Source organism: Hydra vulgaris, chromosome 01 (assembly GCF_038396675.1).
Source record: "Hydra vulgaris chromosome 01, alternate assembly HydraT2T_AEP".
In the NCBI taxonomy this organism is placed as follows: domain Eukaryota; kingdom Metazoa; phylum Cnidaria; class Hydrozoa; order Anthoathecata; family Hydridae; genus Hydra; species Hydra vulgaris.
This window is the reverse complement of record NC_088920.1, coordinates 33,696,156-33,717,500: the sequence shown is the minus strand read 5'-3', so window position 1 is coordinate 33,717,500 and position 21,345 is coordinate 33,696,156. Positions and strand designations below refer to the sequence as shown.

Genomic DNA, 21,345 nt, shown 5'->3' with positions numbered 1-21,345 from the left:
ATAACTTCTCGTTAGGATTTTTAGTAAATCAGCTTCACATTTGATATGTGGGTTTTGGGAGGTATCTGATACTTCAAAAAATTTGAACTTCATTATAAAATTCACCTATTTGGAATCTCACTGTTTTAACACTTGCTTGAATCAAAAATTCACATATTTGGCTATATCTCCCAATAAGAGAATGCAATTATGACATATGCAAGATGTAAAAAATGCTCTTGAATTTTACTTTAGCAGTTTAGCCTGCACCCCTAAAACCTCTCCCTTTATGTTAGAATCATTTTTATAGCATTGCCTTGGATGTCATTAACGTTCAGTCCTAAAGACTTAATTTTTTGCTCCAAAACAGAAAATAGATTTTCTCGTGTACTGCTCTCAACATATGTATAAATTTAATAAATTTTTTATATACACTGGCAATTGAATCTGGTAATGTATCATCTGTAACATATTTGAGGCTAAGAGACGATTGTTCTTTATGACTTATGTCTGGAGTACAGTCAAGAATTACAGCAAAATAATTTCTATATTTTACTCACTCCAAAACTTTATTTTGAATTTTACTGCCTATCACATTTATAACTTCATTTTGGATTGTTTTACTGAGATAATATTTATTAGTTATTTTATTGGCAACTTGGTCTAGATGGTCCTGCTACTGGCAACTTGCTCTAGATGGTCTCTAGATGGTCCTGCATCAATGAATCAAATTTTTTACAAGTGTTCAATAGTACCTATAAAATTTCTTGCATCACCTAGTTTTTCAACAGATCCTTGAAATGCTATAATTGCGTATAGCTAAAAAATGAATTACAGAAATAATCTTTCAATTATTTTATATCAGTTATTACTTTGAGCAGTTATTAAATCCAGAAGTAGCAAATGCACCAATTAGGACTTCCACACTAAAAAGACAACAATAAAAAAAATATTCTGTCCTTTGACTCAGAGTATATTATCCACGGACGAACCATTATTTCTCCATTTAAAAGCTTTCTTTTCAAACGCACTTTTGTAAAATGGTTTTTATCGTCTTGACAGAGAAAAATCATCTGAAAGAATTTTTGGCGGTCCTTTCTTCACTAAATAATCTCTTATTTGTTGAAAAAATATCTTGGGCCAAGTAGCATGATCATCTTTTATATCGGTTCTTCATTATAATATTTTTCTTTACTCTCAGTTATATTGGGTTAAACTGTTTCCACTGAAATGTTTAGTTCTTTTTTCTTTTCTTGTTTATTATCTTTGGCAGTATTTTTTTACATTTTTGTTATTATTTTCTTTTCTTCTTTATCATAGTTTTCTTGTTAATCTTTTTCAATATTTTCTTCTGGATCTTTTCCATTTTTTTTTTTTTAATTTTTTTTTTTCATCTGATTATTTGTTATTTTTAAGTATTTATTCAAAGCACCTTTAAGTTTTTCACTTTCAGCTTTTTTTTAGAAAACTTACTCGTTTTTTTTTTAGAAAACTCGTTTGTTGAACTTGTGCTTTTAGTATAAAATATTACATCTATAATTATATATATTATAATATTAATTATATATATTATAATATTAATTATATATATTACGTCTATAAATACTCTAAGTTCTTGCGCGAAGTTGACTTATGGTTTGAAAATTTGTAAAAATATTTTAAAATATTTTTAATTTATTTAACATTCTAAATAAAAAGGCTCCAAAATAGGACTAAAAACAATTTATTTGCCTTGCCCATAGTAAATGCCATTACGATGTCTAATAAACATTGAGTACTCGATGTAAAATCTGCTCAATACACTCAAAACATACGATTGAAAAATGGTTCTATAAATGCTTAAAATTATGAAAGTAGAAAGTTTTACATCTTTAACTTTGCATTTTGAACAAATATTGCAAGTTAAGGGCCCCAGTTTTGCCCAAGCATGTTAAAAGCAAAATATTAAATATAATCTTAAATGAAAAAAAATAAAAGAAATAAAAAAGAAGAAAAACTAAATGTTTATGTTCAGTAATTAAGTTTTCCACTAGGTCAATTTTAAATCATATGATTATTAATATATTCTGATATATTTAAGCAGGTGTCTTTGGTGTTGTTTAATTTTGAAGTTATTAATTGTTGGAACTTGATACTGACTGATATTTGATCACAATGTAGGCTGTGATGAAGATGATGGAGCTCGCTTATAAAACAAGCTGATAAAACAAGCTAGCTTAAAGATGATGATGCACCATAAAATGGTGCATGAATTATTTAAGCAACTTGTAATTTTAATTAGGAGATACTTTTAATATCAAGTAGAAATGAACAATAGTTTTAGATTCCAGTGATTAATTGTGTTAGAGTAAATGAGTTACCGGTGCTATAAGGTTTTGCATGTCCAATTTAACCGTCTTTGAAAAATTTTTTTATTTAAATTTTAATTAAACTCAACTCCATTAGACTTCCACTATAATATTGGATTTTTTTTAAATTTTATTTGTAACTCATTTTCTCTCAAACAAAAAATCCAAAACAAAAACCTTGTACTCAACCTGTTTATAACATAAACCTTGTACTCAACCTGTTTTTCCATGCAGCAGCATGAACAAGTAGGTCGAGTGCCGTATTTTCCGAAGCACAGAGCAGGTTTTAATCTCTTGTTTGTCAGTTCTACTACTAGCCTACTTCTGCATTGACGTGAAAAGTAAAGAACTGGTAATGTCTCTTAATTAAAGTATGTAAGACTACTGACTCGGTTTACACATATTAGCCTGTTGTTTTTGTCAATACAAATATAAGTAGCTATGCAAATAATATGTATGACGTGTAAATAACATTGAACAAGTCCATCCAAAACTAAAGTATAAAAACATTGATTAAACTACTCAAACTAAGTTAAAAAAGTTTGTTAACCAGAAGATATTGACCTATTTTTACATCTACAGAGTAACTGACTCCATCCAGAGCTGGAAAGTATCAGAGTAATAACAGTGCCATGTTTTGCATAAAAACTGTTACTGTTAGTGCTTTTAGTATGCATAGACGAGGACACTTAAAGAACCCTTCGTTATAATTTTGACTTGATTAGCGGGAATGATAAATTTGGCTTGATTAGCGAGAATGATAATTTTGGCTTCATTAGCGGGAATGAGGAAACCGCATAGATTATTGTTTAGGGTGAAATATACTATTGGTGACTTTAATACTCATCACACTAAATGATTTAACTCTAGTAACACCCTGTTGGCTCTGAAGCTTAAATTTTTTCTCAGATATCTCGGACCTTTACTCTTTGAACTAGTTTAGTCTGTGACACAGCTTGAGTCACTTTCTCCTTATTTTAATTCAGGTTGTTTGTATCGTGCTATGATCTTGCTAAAAAGTTTATTTAGTACTTCTTCTACATTAAAAAGTTCACCTTGTATTTCTTCTAAATTAAAAAGTTTACCTTATACTTCTTCTACATTAGATCCACCCTATTACTGCACTTACTTATACTAAAAGCTGATTAGAATTCATATAGTTATTTTTCCTTGACGGTTCTTGGATTCATGTCTTTTGTCTCTCTGCTAAAAATTGTGCCTTTTTATAATTACTTGGATTCATGGAAACTTTTAACTCTTTTACGGTTTAAAGTAAACCCTTACTCTACCCCCTGTATCAAATAATTTTTAACCTCTTGTGCAAAGGCTGTTTAATCGAAATCGTTTTTTAAAGTTTTTTCAACAAAAAACACTCTTAAGAAAAGGGTTCTCTTTTTATTATTGCAAGACATTGATTCAAAAATGTACTGTATGACGTTAAGGTCCATTATTCCGAGATTAATATATCAATCATTGATTTAGATTTAATCAATAGTTGTTTATCGAATGGAAAAAACTTAATATGAACAAACTGTTGAACTATTGCAAAACTTCTTTGTTTATAATCAACATAAATATATCTTTATATTTATCACTTGATAAGCGGTTTAAACATTTGTTAAAATTTTAAATGTCTTTCTTTTAATGCTATAATTAATAAATGATAATAATAATATCGCTTATTTTGTGGCAATTTCAGTTGTACATATTGTCGGTATTAAATTATAAATTATATCAAATAAGTTTATTCAAACCAAACAAAAAAATTTGCTTATATTTTTATTTATATTTTGATGTTTCAACTTCGAAAGTAAAGCAAACTTTGCGAATATACTAACAACTAAATCAATAGTTAATGACATCCGTTTTCATTCAGTACATTTATGATTCATGAAAATTCATGATCTATAAAATTCAATAAGTTTGTCATGTTGATTTTATTTTGTGATCTTTAAAGTTTTTAAAAAAACTGTCGAGGAACATCTTTCCAGTCTTGTGTGCTTCAGAATTACATAAATAAAATTTATATTTTATGAAAAAAGTATGTACAATATAATACAACATAAAAAGGATCACAAAAAAAAGAGCAAAGTATCATTATTTAAAAAAACGCTGTTATAATGGTTAACTTAACAAGCAAAATAAACTTTTTTAATGATTTATCTAGTAAATTAATAAACCGTAAGTTAATTTTATATTATTGACGCACGGTTTTAGTTTGCGCTATAAATTAATTTATTGTGAAAACTACTGACATAATTACCAGTTGTTTTATTTTGTAGGTTTACGCTTTAGACTTGTCTATTATTTTATTCTTGACATATTTATAGATTTAAAAAATTTGGCAACAGGCTGAGACATGGAAAAACAATTAAATAAAATGATATGATTGCTGAAAGAGTCTGAGTATAGCAATTACATTTCACAAGCATCTCTAAATAAAAACAAAATCCAGTTTTGTAGATTTTTTAATTGCTCATCATGAAAGCATCAGAAGAATTTATAATCTTCAATAGTACTTTTCTTAGCTTTATAATCATGTCATTGCACGTTTTTATGTTAAACGGCAAAATGTTTGTCTTTTGATGGTTAGACTTATATCTAAAAAATAATTGTAAATATTTGGTTCTTTGAAAATATTACCTTTTATTGTTACATTCAGTCGAAGCAAAGTTTGATCAAATCAAGCCATTAAAACTTAATTAGTTAAATTAAATGAACGTAGTAAACTTAATTAAAATCATTGTAAACTTAACGTTTGTATTTTCAATTGTCAGAGAGCTTGTAATCTGACGTTTTGATTACTTTTTATTGCATCTGCAACCTCTTTCTGTTCTAAACTCTTTCCTAACCCTATGTTTACATGAAACACCATTTAAACATTTAAATGTTTTGTAACAGTCTTACAAATTGAAATTAACGAAGGTTTTCATTATTTACGTTGATACAAAATTATAATGAAATATTTATTTATAGCTATATGAATCATTTAAAAATATTGTTAAACACTATGCTAGAAAAACCATTAAAAATAAAACAAATAAATATACATTTAATTAACGTACCAGATAAAGCCACGGTTGCACAAGCTATAAAAAAAACTTTAGCGAACATTTCTTTTTCGAATTTCTAAATTATTTTATTAAAACTTGATAAATGTTTTTATGATCAGAATTGTTAACGAAGCTGATGATATAAGTTATAGATTAACCAAAATAACGACAGCATTAAAAACAAATCTCTCGTTAACTTTTTTTTTTGTTAAAGCTTTCAATATATTACTGCTAAAGAGAATTACAAAGGATTATTTTTCGCGTTTTTTCTTAGAAACTTATTGTCGTGTCGTCAACCCGGAATACAAGAATTATGTTTGATTTTTTGGAAAAAAAGTCGAGATATGTGCAAATCATCTTGTTTTTATGTATTCATTTAAAAAAAGCATGTCTAAATGTCTTTTCTTTTAGTTAATTATATCATTTGTTGCGAACTTTACTTACAAGACGCTCGAGATTTGTTATAATCAATAATATATATATATATATATACACATATAAATATACACACACATATATATATACACACACATATATATATATACACATATATATATATATACACACACATATATATATACACACACATATATATATGTATACACACACACACACACACACACACATATATATATATATATATATATATATATATATATATATATATATATATATATATATATATATATATATACACACACATATATATATTAGATGTCTAACTTGCGGGATTTTATTGGACGAAAAGTGAAGCCACATTTTATGTTGATTTTTACCATTTGTAAAAAGGGCAAATATTATAGTTAATGTTGTGTAAGCAATTTCTAATTAGAAAAAAAGCGGCTTCACATTTCAGATTAAAGTTAGTCTACAAAATGTAATATATAATTGGTTGTTATAAATGTAGATTATGAGAAGCGCTCTATTAAGCTACGAGACGTTAAACTGCATAACGTAAACTGCTCTGAGTTTTTTGTTATAAAGTTTAATAAATAGTAAAATAATCTAAAATATTTCAGAAAAATACAATTGTTATTCGTATTCAGAAGAATTAGGCCTCTATCTAAATATCTTTTAAAGATAAGTAACACATAAATTATTCATGTTTAATGGTTTCTGTTTCAATAAATTTTTGTCATTAAAACAACAATGTCAAATCAAATATTTGGAACACTCGCGGCCATACAATCCTCAGGGGATAAGGAAGTACAAATATGCTCAAGTAATTGTTAGTTTAATATTCATAGAAATGTCGGACAAATATTTAGTATGATAATGTATAAAAAGATTTTCAATTAGAAGATTTAGTGTTCCTAGGGCACAAATAAGAAATTTTTAATTAAAAAGGAAATGATTGTTCTTTATTTTTTGAATGACAGCTTTTTTAACTGTTGTTTATATAATATTTTTAAGTATATGATACTGATGATATTATATTTACTAATGTAGTGTTAAAAATGGTTGGTGTTCAATTCTATCAGTTTGCTTGTAAGAGAACTTTAAAAACATTAAAATTTTTTTTTTTATCTTGAATCAATTTTCACATACAGCCACTGACCATCTAGGAATATGCGCAATGAATATGCATGCAGGAATAAAGGGTTTGCACAATATTGGCGTTTAAATAATTTAAAACTAAAAGTGTTAATTTAGTTTATTGTTGGCAACTGGAGCAAAAGTCTTATTACTACTAACAAATCATTGCCATGAGTGTTCATTGTTAATTCTAGTAGATCAAGGGTAGATGAATCATAAAGTACATTACAGTTCATAAATATAGGAAGATCTAGATTATTGCAATAACGATTAGCTGAAAAAAATTGCGTTTTATCTGAGTAAAAGTGCAACAGTCACTGAGAGCCTCATACTGTAGCAGAAGTTAGATTTTTTTTAAGCTCAAATTCCCCCTCCAAGCAATCAGAGAGTGTTGGCTTCTTATCAAGACAAGAATAAATAGTAGTATCATCAGCGAACAATGCCACCTAAGATGCTAGAATTTTTGGAGATTGCTAATGTAAATTAAAAAAAGAGTATAGGGTCAAGGATAGAACCTTGAGAAACCTCTTGAGTTACAGGATACGAAGAAAAGTGCAGTCCATCGAGGACAAATTTCATAGTACGATTGGTAAGGAAGGATTCAGTATTCTTAATGATGTTACTTGATACACCGTAAGAAGGAAGCTTATCAAGAAGAACAGAATGTCAAACTTTATCAAAAGCTTTAGAAATGTTGAGAGCGATAATCTTAACCTCTCCACATTGTTCGCTAAAAACTTCTCATCAATATTATCTTTTGATTCCAATCGCGACGATTGGAATCAAAAGATGATATTGATGAGAAGTTTTTAGCGAACAACTCAGCTTTGTCTTTAGGTGAGGAGACAAAATCTGAACCATACAAAAGAGGTGGAATAACAGATTTGCAATTATTATAGATACTGTTTAAGCTTCTACAGAAGTCACGAGATCCTATTTTTTGAGATGAAAAACGAGATTTTGTGACTTGAAAATAGTGGGCTTTGGCGTTAGACAAAACCTTTTTACAATGGCTTCTAGCAACAGTAAACAGACGTCTGTTCTCTGGAGAATTGTTTTGCTGATAAATATGAAAGTAATGGTTGCAATTGGAAATTGCAGCAGCACAATAAGAGGAAAACCATGGAGAAGATTGTGGCTTGACTTGGAATTGACAGGAAGCAATAAAAGGTTCCATGCTAGCCTGAATCCAAGAAGTTACGGAATAACCAGATTTGCCAGCAGAAAGACGAAAGATTTCTACCCAAGGGCCATGACGAAAAAAATTACGGAAAGAGTCCCAGTCAGCTTTAAGGAAGTTGTAAGAGACAATGATTTGGGGATTCTGATGATAAAGAAGAATGAGAGAGTAGTTTTAGAGAGATCAAACCGTGATCAGAAGCACCTAAGTGTGAAGGTGAAGAAACTGAGCACTGGCTGGGATCAGAAACAAGGCATTTTTTTTTTTTTTTGCCGTTTCATAAATTTAGGCTAAAGACATATTACATATATAAATATTGGTCGGAGCAAGAAGAAACATTGACTTGTCTTATCACCGAGCCCCGTTTACATATTGTCCGTGTTTATAAACAAAAAATAAAGTATACACAAAACGTTAAAAACACATAACTTTTGTCAAATAATAAAATGACTTTTATATTGATTTAAAAATAAAACAAAATAAAAATAAAAGTTTTGTATGCTCATGCAAATGTATTTGATACATGTTTAACAAAATGTATTTAATGCTAATGAAAAAGTTTTTTCTATTTTAAATTACCTTTTAAGAAAAGTATTTAGTCGTATAAGGTAAAGTCGTAAGGTAAGGTATAAGGTAAAGTCGTAAAAGTATAAAGTCGATTGTATTAAAATCTAATTGATTCTTTTAGAATATTAAATTTTTCTGTAATTTATAATTTCTTATAATTTTTCTAGTGAGTAGTGAACCTTTATTGAACTTTTTAATAAAGTTTTTCCATGAAAAAGGTCATCAATATTGAAATTCGATAAGAACTCATTTTAAAATTAATCAGCTAAAAACACTTTTGTATCGATTTTTTAGTTAGACTAAAATTAAATTAAAATGTTATTTACGTACGCAATTATAATTAATTTATAAACGTAAATGGTAATTAAAAGGCAATAAAGACAATCATCAAATGATCATCTTGTTGAAAAAAAAACTTTAGCTCTTTATCTTAAATGTTAAAATAACATTGTTAAAAAAAAAAAATAAAAAAATAAAACAATGTTAAAGTAACATTGTTTTATTTTTGGTTGTAACCAATTCCATTCTTTAAATCAAGAGAACAAAAGCTCAAGATATTGTTTGAAAGAAATTTAGTCATGTACCAAATCAATGAGATATTCTTGAGAAATAGCTCATTAGAAAAGAAAACTTCTTGAAAGTCAGGATCTAAAGAGCCGTTTCCCATAGTTTTTTTGCGTAGTCGCCATATTGGAACTTTGTAGTGGTTCTGGAACAGGTAGATTTTCATTGTCATAGATCAATCTTTTAGTCAAAGGGAGGTCAGGAACTTTACTTTTACTTTTTGCTTTAATTGAATTATGAACAAGAAGAACCTCGATTTTAATTAATTGTAATACCTTTTGAATCAGTTAGACAAAAGTAACAATAAGAATCTTAACCATGAGTGGTTCATTAATTCCGTCCAAATCATAGAAATTACAAAAGTTATAAATTGAGGTCTACTTGGCGATCTAGTTAGAAGACTCACATGTGTGAAATCCAAGCTTTTTATGTTATTTTCCGATGGCAAATTAAAGTAATGCGCATACAACCTAGTTATTAATGGTGTCAAATTCGCTAAATTTTAAAAGTAATAGGATCATTTTTAAACTTTCTTGACATTATTTAAAAATCACTTGACTCAGAAAACCATAATTAACTGTTTCGTTAATAACATTTCAAACATTTTCACACAAGTTAAAATGAATTTCACAGACATCAGTTTTAAATTTCTCTTTTTATTTAAAGAATGTAAAAAAAATTTAATATGCTACCATGAAATTATAACTTCATATGCTTTATATAAAATTGAAAACTTTTAAAGGCATGAAATTTTTTATAAAGGAGCATGCAAAAGCATACAATATTATTAAGAAATAATACGCTAAAGCGTAATTAAACACTTTTTTTAAATCATTCACAATAAAATAAAGAATCTTTTTGAAAAGAAAATGTTTCGAAAACAATAATAAACAATATACCTAAAATCTGTTTCAAAAAATCTTTTTCATGTTGTTGTAAAGATTTTGCCAACACTCTGCGTGTTTTAGCTTTTAAGATTCAGCCTTTCTGATCTAGTTTGTTTGGCCAGCTTTTTAAAAACTTCTACATAATATCAGTGCGATAATAATGTATTTTTTTTAGTTGATCCTGTGTGCTTCCATAAAGTTCTATGAAAAAATTCTCTTTCCGATGTTCTGTTGCCGTGACTAAGAGATATATCACACTTAACAAGCGAAAGCAACTGAGGGAATTTCAAATTTTCTAGTTTCATCGCACTAAGTTCCCACTCTACTCCAATAATTATTTATTCGCTTATACTTTGATGGTTTGTTTATATTATTTAATTAACAAGTGTTAAAAGCTTATGGCAAGTATGTAGTTTATTGTTGGGTGGCAGTATAAAAGTGTTCTGGAGTAGCTTCATTTTGATAAAATAACTATTAATTTCTAACTTTATAACGCAGAGACTCTTTGGTTGAAGAAATCTTTTTTAGTTGGAAAACTGTGCAAAGCTATTTATCTAATGCTGTAGCAGCTTGTAGTATTGCACTTGTTGCGCCTTGTTGTTGTAGTAGATATTGCACTTGTTGCGCCAGGAGCATTACGCTTTTTCGGATTAAGAAACTGAGCATTCCTTAAAAGTTAGACAAAAGTTAGAAAAGATAAGTTTTTATATATTATATACATGTTGCAGAGGAAAAATGAAACTCTTTGCACTTAGTTCCAAATTTGAAATGACACAGATAGAGCAGCATTGCATAACAACAATTTCGCTTTCGTTTCTTATTAAACTGAGCCTTATCGAATTGATTTTTCAATTTTGCAGAAATCAATTATTAAAATTTTAGTCTGTGAATTAAATTCTTCATTATCATTTTTTAACTTTATTTGGAGATTAAATTTTTGAAGAGTTTTAATAATTGCACATTGCAGGATAAGGCATATGAGTCATTGGACGTTCTGTTTAAAATGTTACTTAAAATGCTTCAAAATCTTGTGCTGAAAAAGAATAAAAAGCTTAATACTCTTGAGTCCAAAAACCATTGCGTAGAGCTTCACAAGTTCTTTTGTATCGATCTATTTTAAACAAAGCCATAAATTTCTTTTGATTTAGAAGAAATATTACAAAATACTCTTTAAGGTTCACCCATTGTTCCAAAATCCTAACAGCAACATATTTCATAGAAAGCCATCAGCATGTTTTTTGGTAAACTCAGCAACCAAATTAGCTACATTAACTATATTAGCATATTCTTTACGCCTGGCACTAGACAGTTTGAAAAAAGTGAACACAATGAAGGCAAAGCTAATGAGAAAAAGAAAAAAAAAAATTTTAAATATATATTGATACTATGAAATTTTTTAATTTGAAGAAAAACACTTTTTAAAACCCTGAAAATGAATATATAACACCTATGATATGATACCTATAATGAATCATAAGGCATACAACCGTTATATTAGATCTGAAAAATTAAAGACTTCTATTATTTTTACTAATAAATTAATCAACAATCTTTCTAAACATAATCTTACAGAGGTATAAAAACAGGTACTGAGCAAGAGTCTAAAATTTACCTTGTCTTCTACCTACATCCCTAATCAAGTTTACTCATCAGCAATTTGAAAGTTAAACAATGCAATGATGACCCAGCTTCAGGTTAATAAACTTTCTATAAACGCACCTTTGAATTTTTCTTGTGAAAATGTTGATGAAAATTTAACAACTTTACATAATTACAGGAAACCAAATAATAAGACTAATTTATCCCACACACTACATCAAGCGTTATTTTTATTAGAGATTAATAATAATATCGTCATAAAAAAACCAGATAAAGAGGGAGATATTTGTATTCTTGACAAAGAAGACTAGGAACGAAAAATATTTGAAGTTTTCTAGATGGAAATACATACATACCTTAAAAGTATGACCCTAAAAAAAGTAGATGTAGATCTGTGTAGATGTAGATCAGCATATTTTAAAGACACAACAAATTTTCTTAAAATAATTCAACTTCATACTATCACATCAAAGGATTTTTTCTTGGCTACAGCTGACGTGATCTCTCTTAATACAAATATTTCACACAGAGAAGATATTGATGCTGTGAAACATTATATGAAAAACACCCCTAAAAGCAATAAACTCAGAATTTGCCTTTCAATAGTTTTTATAGACATAGTTTTGAAAACAGTTTTACCCCATAGTACGGTTAATTTTGCTTGTCAAAATTATCACCAGATGTTAGATACATCTATGGGGACAATATTGGTACCATCATGTGCAAACCTTTTTATGGGTAGGTTGGACAAAGAAATATTAGGTAATTTTCAGAATTGAGTTTCGCTCTATAAAAGATATATAGATGGTATTTTTTTAATATTTCATGGATCAATTGAAAATCTGCTGAAGGTTTTTAGTTTTATGAATAGTATGCATCATTCCAATTTTTGTCAAATTTGTTTTTCATCATTAATTCCACCATTAATTTCATGGATCTTACCATTCATAAAAATAACGTCGGTGATATGACAACAACTGTTTATAGTAAACTTACAGATACCATGTTTTTTATTACACTATGAATCAAAATCACCCTTTACATCTTAATTTTTAATCAAGCCCTAAAATATAACAAACTTATATCTGACAACAATATCTTAATAAAAGAGCTCAAGACATTGACACAAATTGGAATAATTTAGATAAAAGTCATAAACACTTCTTTTAAAAAGCTTTAGGCTATACTCTATACCAACTTTTATACGAGGAAAGAAAAGAAAACAAGCAAAGGGTCTAACATATTATTTTACGTTATAGCGATAAAGGTAAAAAAATAAGGAAAATGATAAGTAAACATTGACATTTGATAAGAAATGATAAGGATCTGAAAACAATATGGCCATTGGTACCAATATTTACTTTTACTAACACAAAATTGATTAAAGACATACTAATTCAAACAGCACATAAAAACTAGTCATTAGCAATTTTTCACTCAAGTTGTTTAAATATATATGTGTGTGTGTGTGTGTGTATGTGTGTGTGTGTGTGTGTGTGTGTGTTGTGTTGTGTGTATTTAATGGTTTGATAGTTATTAAAAACGGTTTGTTTATATTGGTTTAACCGTTTCACCTCATTTTAATCTATTTAACATAGTGTTTAATTTTTATGCGCCTTACGTGGTTTTTTTTGATGACTTTTTTGTTGTAGTAGCTTCGTTTGTTGTTATTGTCGTTGTTGCTACAGAGTGTTCCTGTTGGTCACGTGACTTTTCAAAGTTACTATAATGAGAGGATAAAAAAAATAAACAAACTGTTTGCGGTGTCAATTTTAAAATCAATTGTAATAGGTTTTTATTAGGTTTTAGGTTTTAATATATTAATATAATATCTAATATAATTGTACTATAAAGAAAACTTGTACTACAAAACATTAAATGTAACTTCGAAAAACAGATATAATCATAATCCTTATACAAAGGCACATAGACACTTGCTCAATAAACAAATTCCAAAAAAATGAAGAAAACTTTCCAGCTGTAACCAGTAGGGTGTATCTAAAAAAACTTTTTTTTTTCAATATCAAGTTGTAATAGTGCGGAAAAGTTGTGTAACCAGGCAGTAATTAATTATGCAAATTTTTGTGAAAAAATTTTGATGTCTTCAGTTGCCGCCAGGGGGCGGAATTTTGACAAAAAAAACAATTTTTTTATTTTTCTTGAGTTTTTTGACAACAAAAGTGCGCAAGTCCCTTACACATATCAAAGTTGTAATAGAGTGGAAAAATGACACTTTTTTTCAAAAAATTTGAAATAGCAAAATACCTATGTAGCAAGAAGATGCGTGCTTAATTGCATAATTTTTGTCAGAGTTGTAGTAGAGTGGAAAAATGCCACAACGAGTCTTTTAAAATATTAATAGGATAAAATTTTAAGAAATCATATAGCACGTAATTTTCAGTAAAATTTTAAACCGTAACACTTGTCTAACATAAATAATTTATTAGTTATTACGTCACCCAATTACGTCATTTTCTAAAAGTTTTGGTAAATAATTCTTGTGAAAAATAAAAAACAATAATATTTTAACATTTGATAATTTAGTTTTGCTGTAACACAATTCGTTAAATTATAAAATAAATTTAGAAAAAAACAATAAACAAACATGTCTAAATTATTAACTGCTACAAAGCCCTCAATGAAACCAAGGAGAAATGTGACATGTCCTATTTTTGGAAAACCGACCGAGTTAGGGAATAATGTCTTGCCAACATATAAAACTATTATGCAAAGTTATCTTTTCACAATGCAGAAAACGAGAGGGGAAAATGACAGAAAGCAGCCTTCTGTGAAAGAAATTTCTGAAAAACTGGCAGATGCAGTTGAAGATTTGTGGAGAAAAGCATCAATACCAATGGTGTCACGTAAGCGTATAGTGAAAATGTTTGTTGACTACCATCAAAAGTATAGAAATCTAATGAAATCGGTGAGCAAAAAAAACAAAACAGAAATATTTAAAACCAAGTTAATAAAATTTCAAAAGCATGCCAAAAATACTTTATTTGACGTTACAGCATGTAAATGCATTGATTTTTCTAAATGCTGCTGTGAAAAATTAAAAAAGATACCAGAGAAAGAACGTCCTTTTCTCACTGATCAGAGATCTATTTGGATGATGTGTATAAGTGGTTTAGATATTAAAACTACTTTGAATTTACAGCGCAAAGAAGCCAGAAAAAACAGTGTAAGAATGTCATTACCATTACCATTGACTCCGGCGTGTACTATAACAGGTGGTGACACTAATGAAACATCACCCAGCGAGGATCAGAATTCCAGATCTCAATCTCCACATTATGAATCTGATGATACAGTTATTTTGAAAATTGGTTAATAATATAATATTTTGTAAAAAATAGCCCTCAGGAGGCAACTGAAGACATTTTTTTCTTCAAATTGTTCCAAAATTATATTTTATAAATGATTAAAATGACTCAATGTGTTTTGTGTTATTTTTCCACTCTATTAAAAATTTGATATTATGTAAGGGATTTACACTGTAGACTTTTTGACAAAAATTTTGAGAAAAATTTGTTTTTTGTTACATATCAGCCCCCTGGTGGCAACTGAAGACATCAAAAGTTTTTGTTGAAATTTTTCCCAATTAATAAATGACTCATTGTGTTGTTTTCCCACTCTATTACAACTTTGACATATAAAAATATGCATGCCTCTTAACGCAACATATTTTCAATTTTAATAAAAAAAATTGAAAAAATGTGTTTTTGTTCAAAATTAGCTCCCCTGACGGCAACTGAAGACATCACAATTTTTTCTTGAAATTTTGCCCTATTAATAAATGACTCTTTGTGTCATATTTCCACTCTATTACAACTTTGATATGGGTAAGGGACTTGCGCACTTTTGTTGTCAAAAAACTTGAGAAAATTTTATTTTTTGTCAAAATTCCGCCCCCTGGCGGCAACTAAAGACATCAAAATTTTTTCACAAAAATTTGCATAATGATTCACTGCCTGGTTACACAACTTTTCCGCACGATTACAACTTGATATTGAAAAAAAAGTTTTTTTTGATACACCCTAGTGCTGGATTAAGTAAGAGGGCTGGGGGGGGGGGGCTATAGCCTCGAGCCCCGCACTTTTAGGGGCCCCGAAATAATTTTGAGGACATTTTTTTATTTCATTTTTTACGCTGTGGCACACAGGGCCAAACCGAGCTAATTTTGCGCTTCGGGCAAGAAAAGAAAATTTCGCCCCCTTCCCCCATCTTTCCTGGAAAAAAAAGAAGAAAATTAAACGAAAAAATTGATTTAATGATCACAAAATTTATCACATCAACTTATAAGTAAAATTTGTCATTAAGGTTGCACAAACTTTAGTTCAATGTCACTTTTCTGGCTTTTCTTGAGGCAAATTCACTAATGACATCATTAAAACCGATGTTGTTTGCCACTTCATTTTCAATTGAAATCATAGCCAAACTATACAAACGTTCTTGGCCCATTGCTGACCTCATATAGTTTTTTATGAGCTTAAGTTTACTGAAACTTCTCTCACACATAGCAACTGTGATTGTTATGGTGAGGAAGATGAAAATAGCAATTGCCGTGTTGGGATAAGCATCGGTCAAAGAATATTTATGAATGAGCTGCAAAATGTCGATCGGGCTAGATTTTTCAAAGTTTTCCATCATTGCGGCAGCTTGATATTTAAAGCTCGCCATTTCTGACTGGAAATCAGAAGAATCTAAATCTGCCTTGTAAATTTGAGATAAATTTGAAGCTTTTTTCTTGAGTTCATTCACTGAACTTTTAGAGAGTGAAGGCCCACTAAGGAAGTCAAAATCAGAGGATACTGCAGACATAGCCTTAAACCGCCACTCAATTTGTGTAATAAAACACAAGGTTGCAGTGAGATCCGAATTCTGTTTCTTCTGTGAGAAGGTGAGAGTCATCTTCAGCTTCATAAAGTGCCATCCGCTTCACTTTGCGGTTCCTCTTGATTGGAAAGCCACCATCAATTCTGCTCTGGTTAGCTTTTTCTGTGGCATCTTTGATAGTGTTGTCCACACCAACATCTCGAAGATTCTGAATGGAAGCTTTCAATCCCTTCATTTTTTTGCGGCAATGTCAATTGAAATGGTTTTTGATTGAAGCAGTTTGTTTTCCCGGTCAATTAGAGAAAGAATTTGACTCCAGAAATCCAACTAACACAAAAATCTGAAATCAATTTGAATGAGAAGTACTTTTACACTGCTAACTGTGACAGCATTTGTCATAAAATTGTGGATAATGGATTCCAAAACTTGAAGAACGTCTTTGATTTGTCTGTGCAATAGTGTGATTGCTTCTTTTTTGGCAGACTACCTTGTGTCACTGTTTCCCTTTAATGAGATGGTCAACGTTTTCATCAGTTTATCCCATCTTGACGAGGAGCTTGAAAAAAAGTTAAAGATGACTTGAACCTTTCCAAAATACGTAATCATGAGTTAGGAAAACTTAACAGCAGAAACACCAACAAGATTTAAAGTGCGAGCTGTGCATGGAACAAATCTTGCTGACTCATTAAGAGAATGGATGTGAGCTTTGACGCCATTGCATTTTCCAGACATATTAGCACCATTGTCATAGCCTTGGCCCCAACAATCGGAAATGTTTAGATCATCCTTCTCCAATTTTTCAGTTATCTCTGTTGCAAGAACTTTTCCGGTTTTTTGGTGAGATTCAATGAAGTCCACAAAGCTTTCCTTAATTGTGCAGGTTTCATCACTGATTTGTACATACCTGATGATCTAAGTCATCTGCTCTTTGTGGGTGGCATCTGGAGTGCAGTCGAACAGAACAGAGTAGTATTTAGCTTCTTTGATGTTTGACAAAATTTCGTTCCTGACTTTCTGCACAAGTAACTCAATCAGCTCATTTTGAATTCGAGGAGAAAAGTAGGATGTTGTGGTTTTTTTTGCTTTAACGGACGCAATGTGTTCAGCCACTAAAGGATAATAATGGCTAATCAACTCAATTAAGCTCAGAAAAATGCCACTCTTTTGTTGGCCGATGTCTTCTGTTGTTCCCCGAAGGGCAAGATTGTTCTTGCCCTTCGGGGAACAAAATTGCATCAACAATCACTTTCAAGATGTCTCTCCACTTTCTCATCTCTCCGCTAATAACTCTCTGCAGATCAGAATCCAGGGTCTTTCATTCCTTGAGGTTTTTTTCAAGAGTTTTCCAATTAGAATAGCATCTTTGGTGTTCATTGCTGTTTTCAAGCTCAGGAATTCTTGGGTCTAGTTTTTTCCAGTCACAAAACCCTTTGGAAATTTCTGAGAAATTTCCAAAGAGTTTTGTCAGCAAAAACAAAATAAAGAATCTTTTTTGTCGCTGTACTGCAGCCAAGTGCGAACAAATTTTTCACCATTGGGATGAATTTTTTCATACCATTTTGAACTGAAGCGTTGCATTCTGTTGTCAAAATCACACAGCGTGTTTGGGAAAAATTCTCTTCTGTCTTGCTCTGGCCCATGCTCAATCAAAAAGCATCTTGTATTGTCCGTTATTTTAGGCCATGTTGCTGAATCCCTGTGTTGAAAGTTTTCTTCCGAGGATGAACTTCATTCAGAAATCTCAGAAATTGCAGTCTCCTGACTGCAATTTCTGAGATTTCTGAATGAAGTTCATCCTCGTCCATTTCAGCTGGACCTGAAAGCTGGGCATTTCCATCTTCCCTTGTTGGTTCTGAATCAGTTGCGCAAAATTCTTCTTGACTTTGGCTGATGAAAATCTTCAATTAATTCCAAATGATGATCTGAACTTAAGTCAATTATAGGATCTGCTGAATTGTCATTAACTTTGAATCTGTTGAATTGTCATTAACTTCAATACAAATATCCTCTGAAATAATTTGTTTTTCCACTGAGTTTGTTACCAACCACTTTTTGAAACATTTTTGAAGTTTCTCGTCACTTTCTTGGCGCTGTTTTCTTTTCTTCTTAAATTCAGCACCAGATAATTTTTGGGTTCGATTCATAATAGAATTATAATGTTCAAAAGTTATCAAAGGTATGTTAGTGTTAAAGGGCGCTCTTTTGTTAAGTAAATGAGCTTACATATTTAGGAGTTTGTGTCAAGAGGCGGATTTTTAATTAATTTTCTAATCAACAGCAGCGACGCCGTGAAAATTTGTTTCACAAACTGATTATTGTTTTTTTAATTTATTAAAATTTGCGCCCTCTCAGATTTGGCGCCTCAGGCCGCGGCCCGGCCCGCCCTTGGTACGGCCCTGTATTATAGGTGTTATAAATTGTATATCGAAACTAATTAAAAAAAAAACGATCCAGAAATTTAGATTTTTGAAATATGACAAAGAGCCTTGTTCTCTTTGACTTGATACCGGTGGGTTTTTTATTTATTAAAGATGGAGAATCTCATGCAACATTAGATAAAGTTCATTCAGTATGTGCTTTGATCAACTTTAGTAGCATTTAGTTAGCAAATAATTTGAACAATAATTTAAAATAATATGCCATTAAACTACAAAGAGGTTTACAAGATTAATTGAACAAAATATAATTTATCTAAATGTTTATTTCTTTAAATGTTTACTTTTCCTCTCTGTCTCAACATTTTTGTTCAACAGTTAATATAGTTTTTTTTCTCAGCATAATTTTTTTACTTTTAGAATGTTTAAATGTATAATATCCCTAAAGGTAAATGGTTTTTTATTCCAAAACCATTTATTTTTAGCAATTTTAAATTTTATAATGTATATTGGTACATCTTACAATCATATCGCCATCTTTTGAACTGATGTGACGCAACTAATTAGATTTCAAAATGATAAAAAATTACTTTCAACGTGTTCAGGTTCACTAGTTTCGAGAGTAATTTTTTAAGGATAAGGATACTTTTTTTAAACTCCCATGATATGTTAAGATTTCTTCACAAAAATTTTTATAAATTAAAATGTCCTTTACTGTCCATACAAAATATTTGCAGCATTAATATTCAGTAACAAGAAGTTAAGTTTTTGCTCGGTCGTAATATCCTTGGTCTTTTTAAGTGATAGTTGATTGTTTTTTTCTAATTAACGATAACAAATTTTTTTAATTTCAATCATATCTTGTAATGGTTTCTATATAATTGTATAGAAATTTAATTTCTTAACATATTTAAAAAAAAAGAACACTTAACAACACCATCTGGTACTTTAGAATTATAAGATTAAGTAGAGTCCTCGTGAGTTGATTCAAGGTTTGTTCCAAGAATAGCTGCCTTTAGCTTTAATTTATAATTAAAAAAACATTTTATTGTTAACTTTGCTGGTGGGTTTGGTGGCAACCATTGAGAATTATTATCAGTTACTGTTTTAGATTCTCACATTTAACGGTTTTATCAATCCAAAATATAACTGTAGCGATATGCGTACATGCTTCAGCGAGGCCTGCCTTGCAATTACAGTGTGGATATTAAATTCTGCAAAAATCCAGAGGTTATCATTTAGGTATTATTTAGACTTAATGAAACACTAAAAATTTACTAAATATGTTATTTATTATTTAAACACTTCCACGATTTATAGATCTTCATATCCTCAAATGTCTAAGACTTTGGTGAAATTAATAGATAATTTAATAAATCAGTGTAAGTTACAGCCAGTGTTAATTTTGGACATTTCAGGAATCTGGGGTATTTTTTGTTTAAGGCTTTTTTGTGTGCCACCAGGGCCGTACTAAGGGTGGGGCGGGCCGGGCCGCGGCCTGAGGCGCCAAATCTGAGAGGGCGCAAATTTTAATAAATTAAAAAAACAATAATCAGTTTGTGAAACAAATTTTCACGGCGTCGCTGCTGTTGATTAGAAAATTAATTAAAAATCCGCCTCTTGACACAAACTCCTAAATATGTAAGCTCATTTACTTAACAAAAGAGCGCCCTTTAACACTAACATACCTTTGATAACTTTTGAACATTATAATTCTATTATGAATCGAACCCAAAAATTATCTGGTGCTGAATTTAAGAAGAAAAGAAAACAGCGCCAAGAAAGTGACGAGAAACTTCAAAAATGTTTCAAAAAGTGGTTGGTAACAAACTCAGTGGAAAAACAAATTATTTCAGAGGATATTTGTATTGAAGTTAATGACAATTCAACAGATTCAAAGTTAATGACAATTCAGCAGATCCTATAATTGACTTAAGTTCAGATCATCATTTGGAATTAATTGAAGATTTTCATCAGCCAAAGTCAAGAAGAATTTTGCGCAACTGATTCAGAACCAACAAGGGAAGATGGAAATGCCCAGCTTTCAGGTCCAGCTGAAATGGACGAGGATGAACTTCATTCAGAAATCTCAGAAATTGCAGTCAGGAGACTGCAATTTCTGAGATTTCTGAATGAAGTTCATCCTCGGAAGAAAACTTTCAACACAGGGATTCAGCAACATGGCCTAAAATAACGGACAATACAAGATGCTTTTTGATTGAGCATGGGCCAGAGCAAGACAGAAGAGAATTTTTCCCAAACACGCTGTGTGATTTTGACAACAGAATGCAACGCTTCAGTTCAAAATGGTATGAAAAAATTCATCCCAATGGTGAAAAATTTGTTCGCACTTGGCTGCAGTACAGCGACAAAAAAGATTCTTTATTTTGTTTTTGCTGACAAAACTCTTTGGAAATT

The 21,345-nt window shown here is 30.1% G+C and overlaps 1 protein-coding gene across 1 annotated transcript in view; it reads right to left on the bottom strand.

The window, feature by feature from the left end:
• LOC100206654 (lysosome-associated membrane glycoprotein 1) overlaps window positions 1-5,719 on the bottom strand; it is a 32,985-nt gene extending 27,266 nt beyond the window's left edge. Inside the window, exon 1 of the mRNA XM_065787956.1 lies at window positions 5,393-5,719. Within this exon, the coding sequence (XP_065644028.1) occupies window positions 5,393-5,441 (49 nt within the window). The 5' untranslated portion in view covers window positions 5,442-5,719. The remainder of the gene's footprint in view (window positions 1-5,392) is intronic.
• Window positions 5,720-21,345: the final 15,626 nt, after the last annotated feature.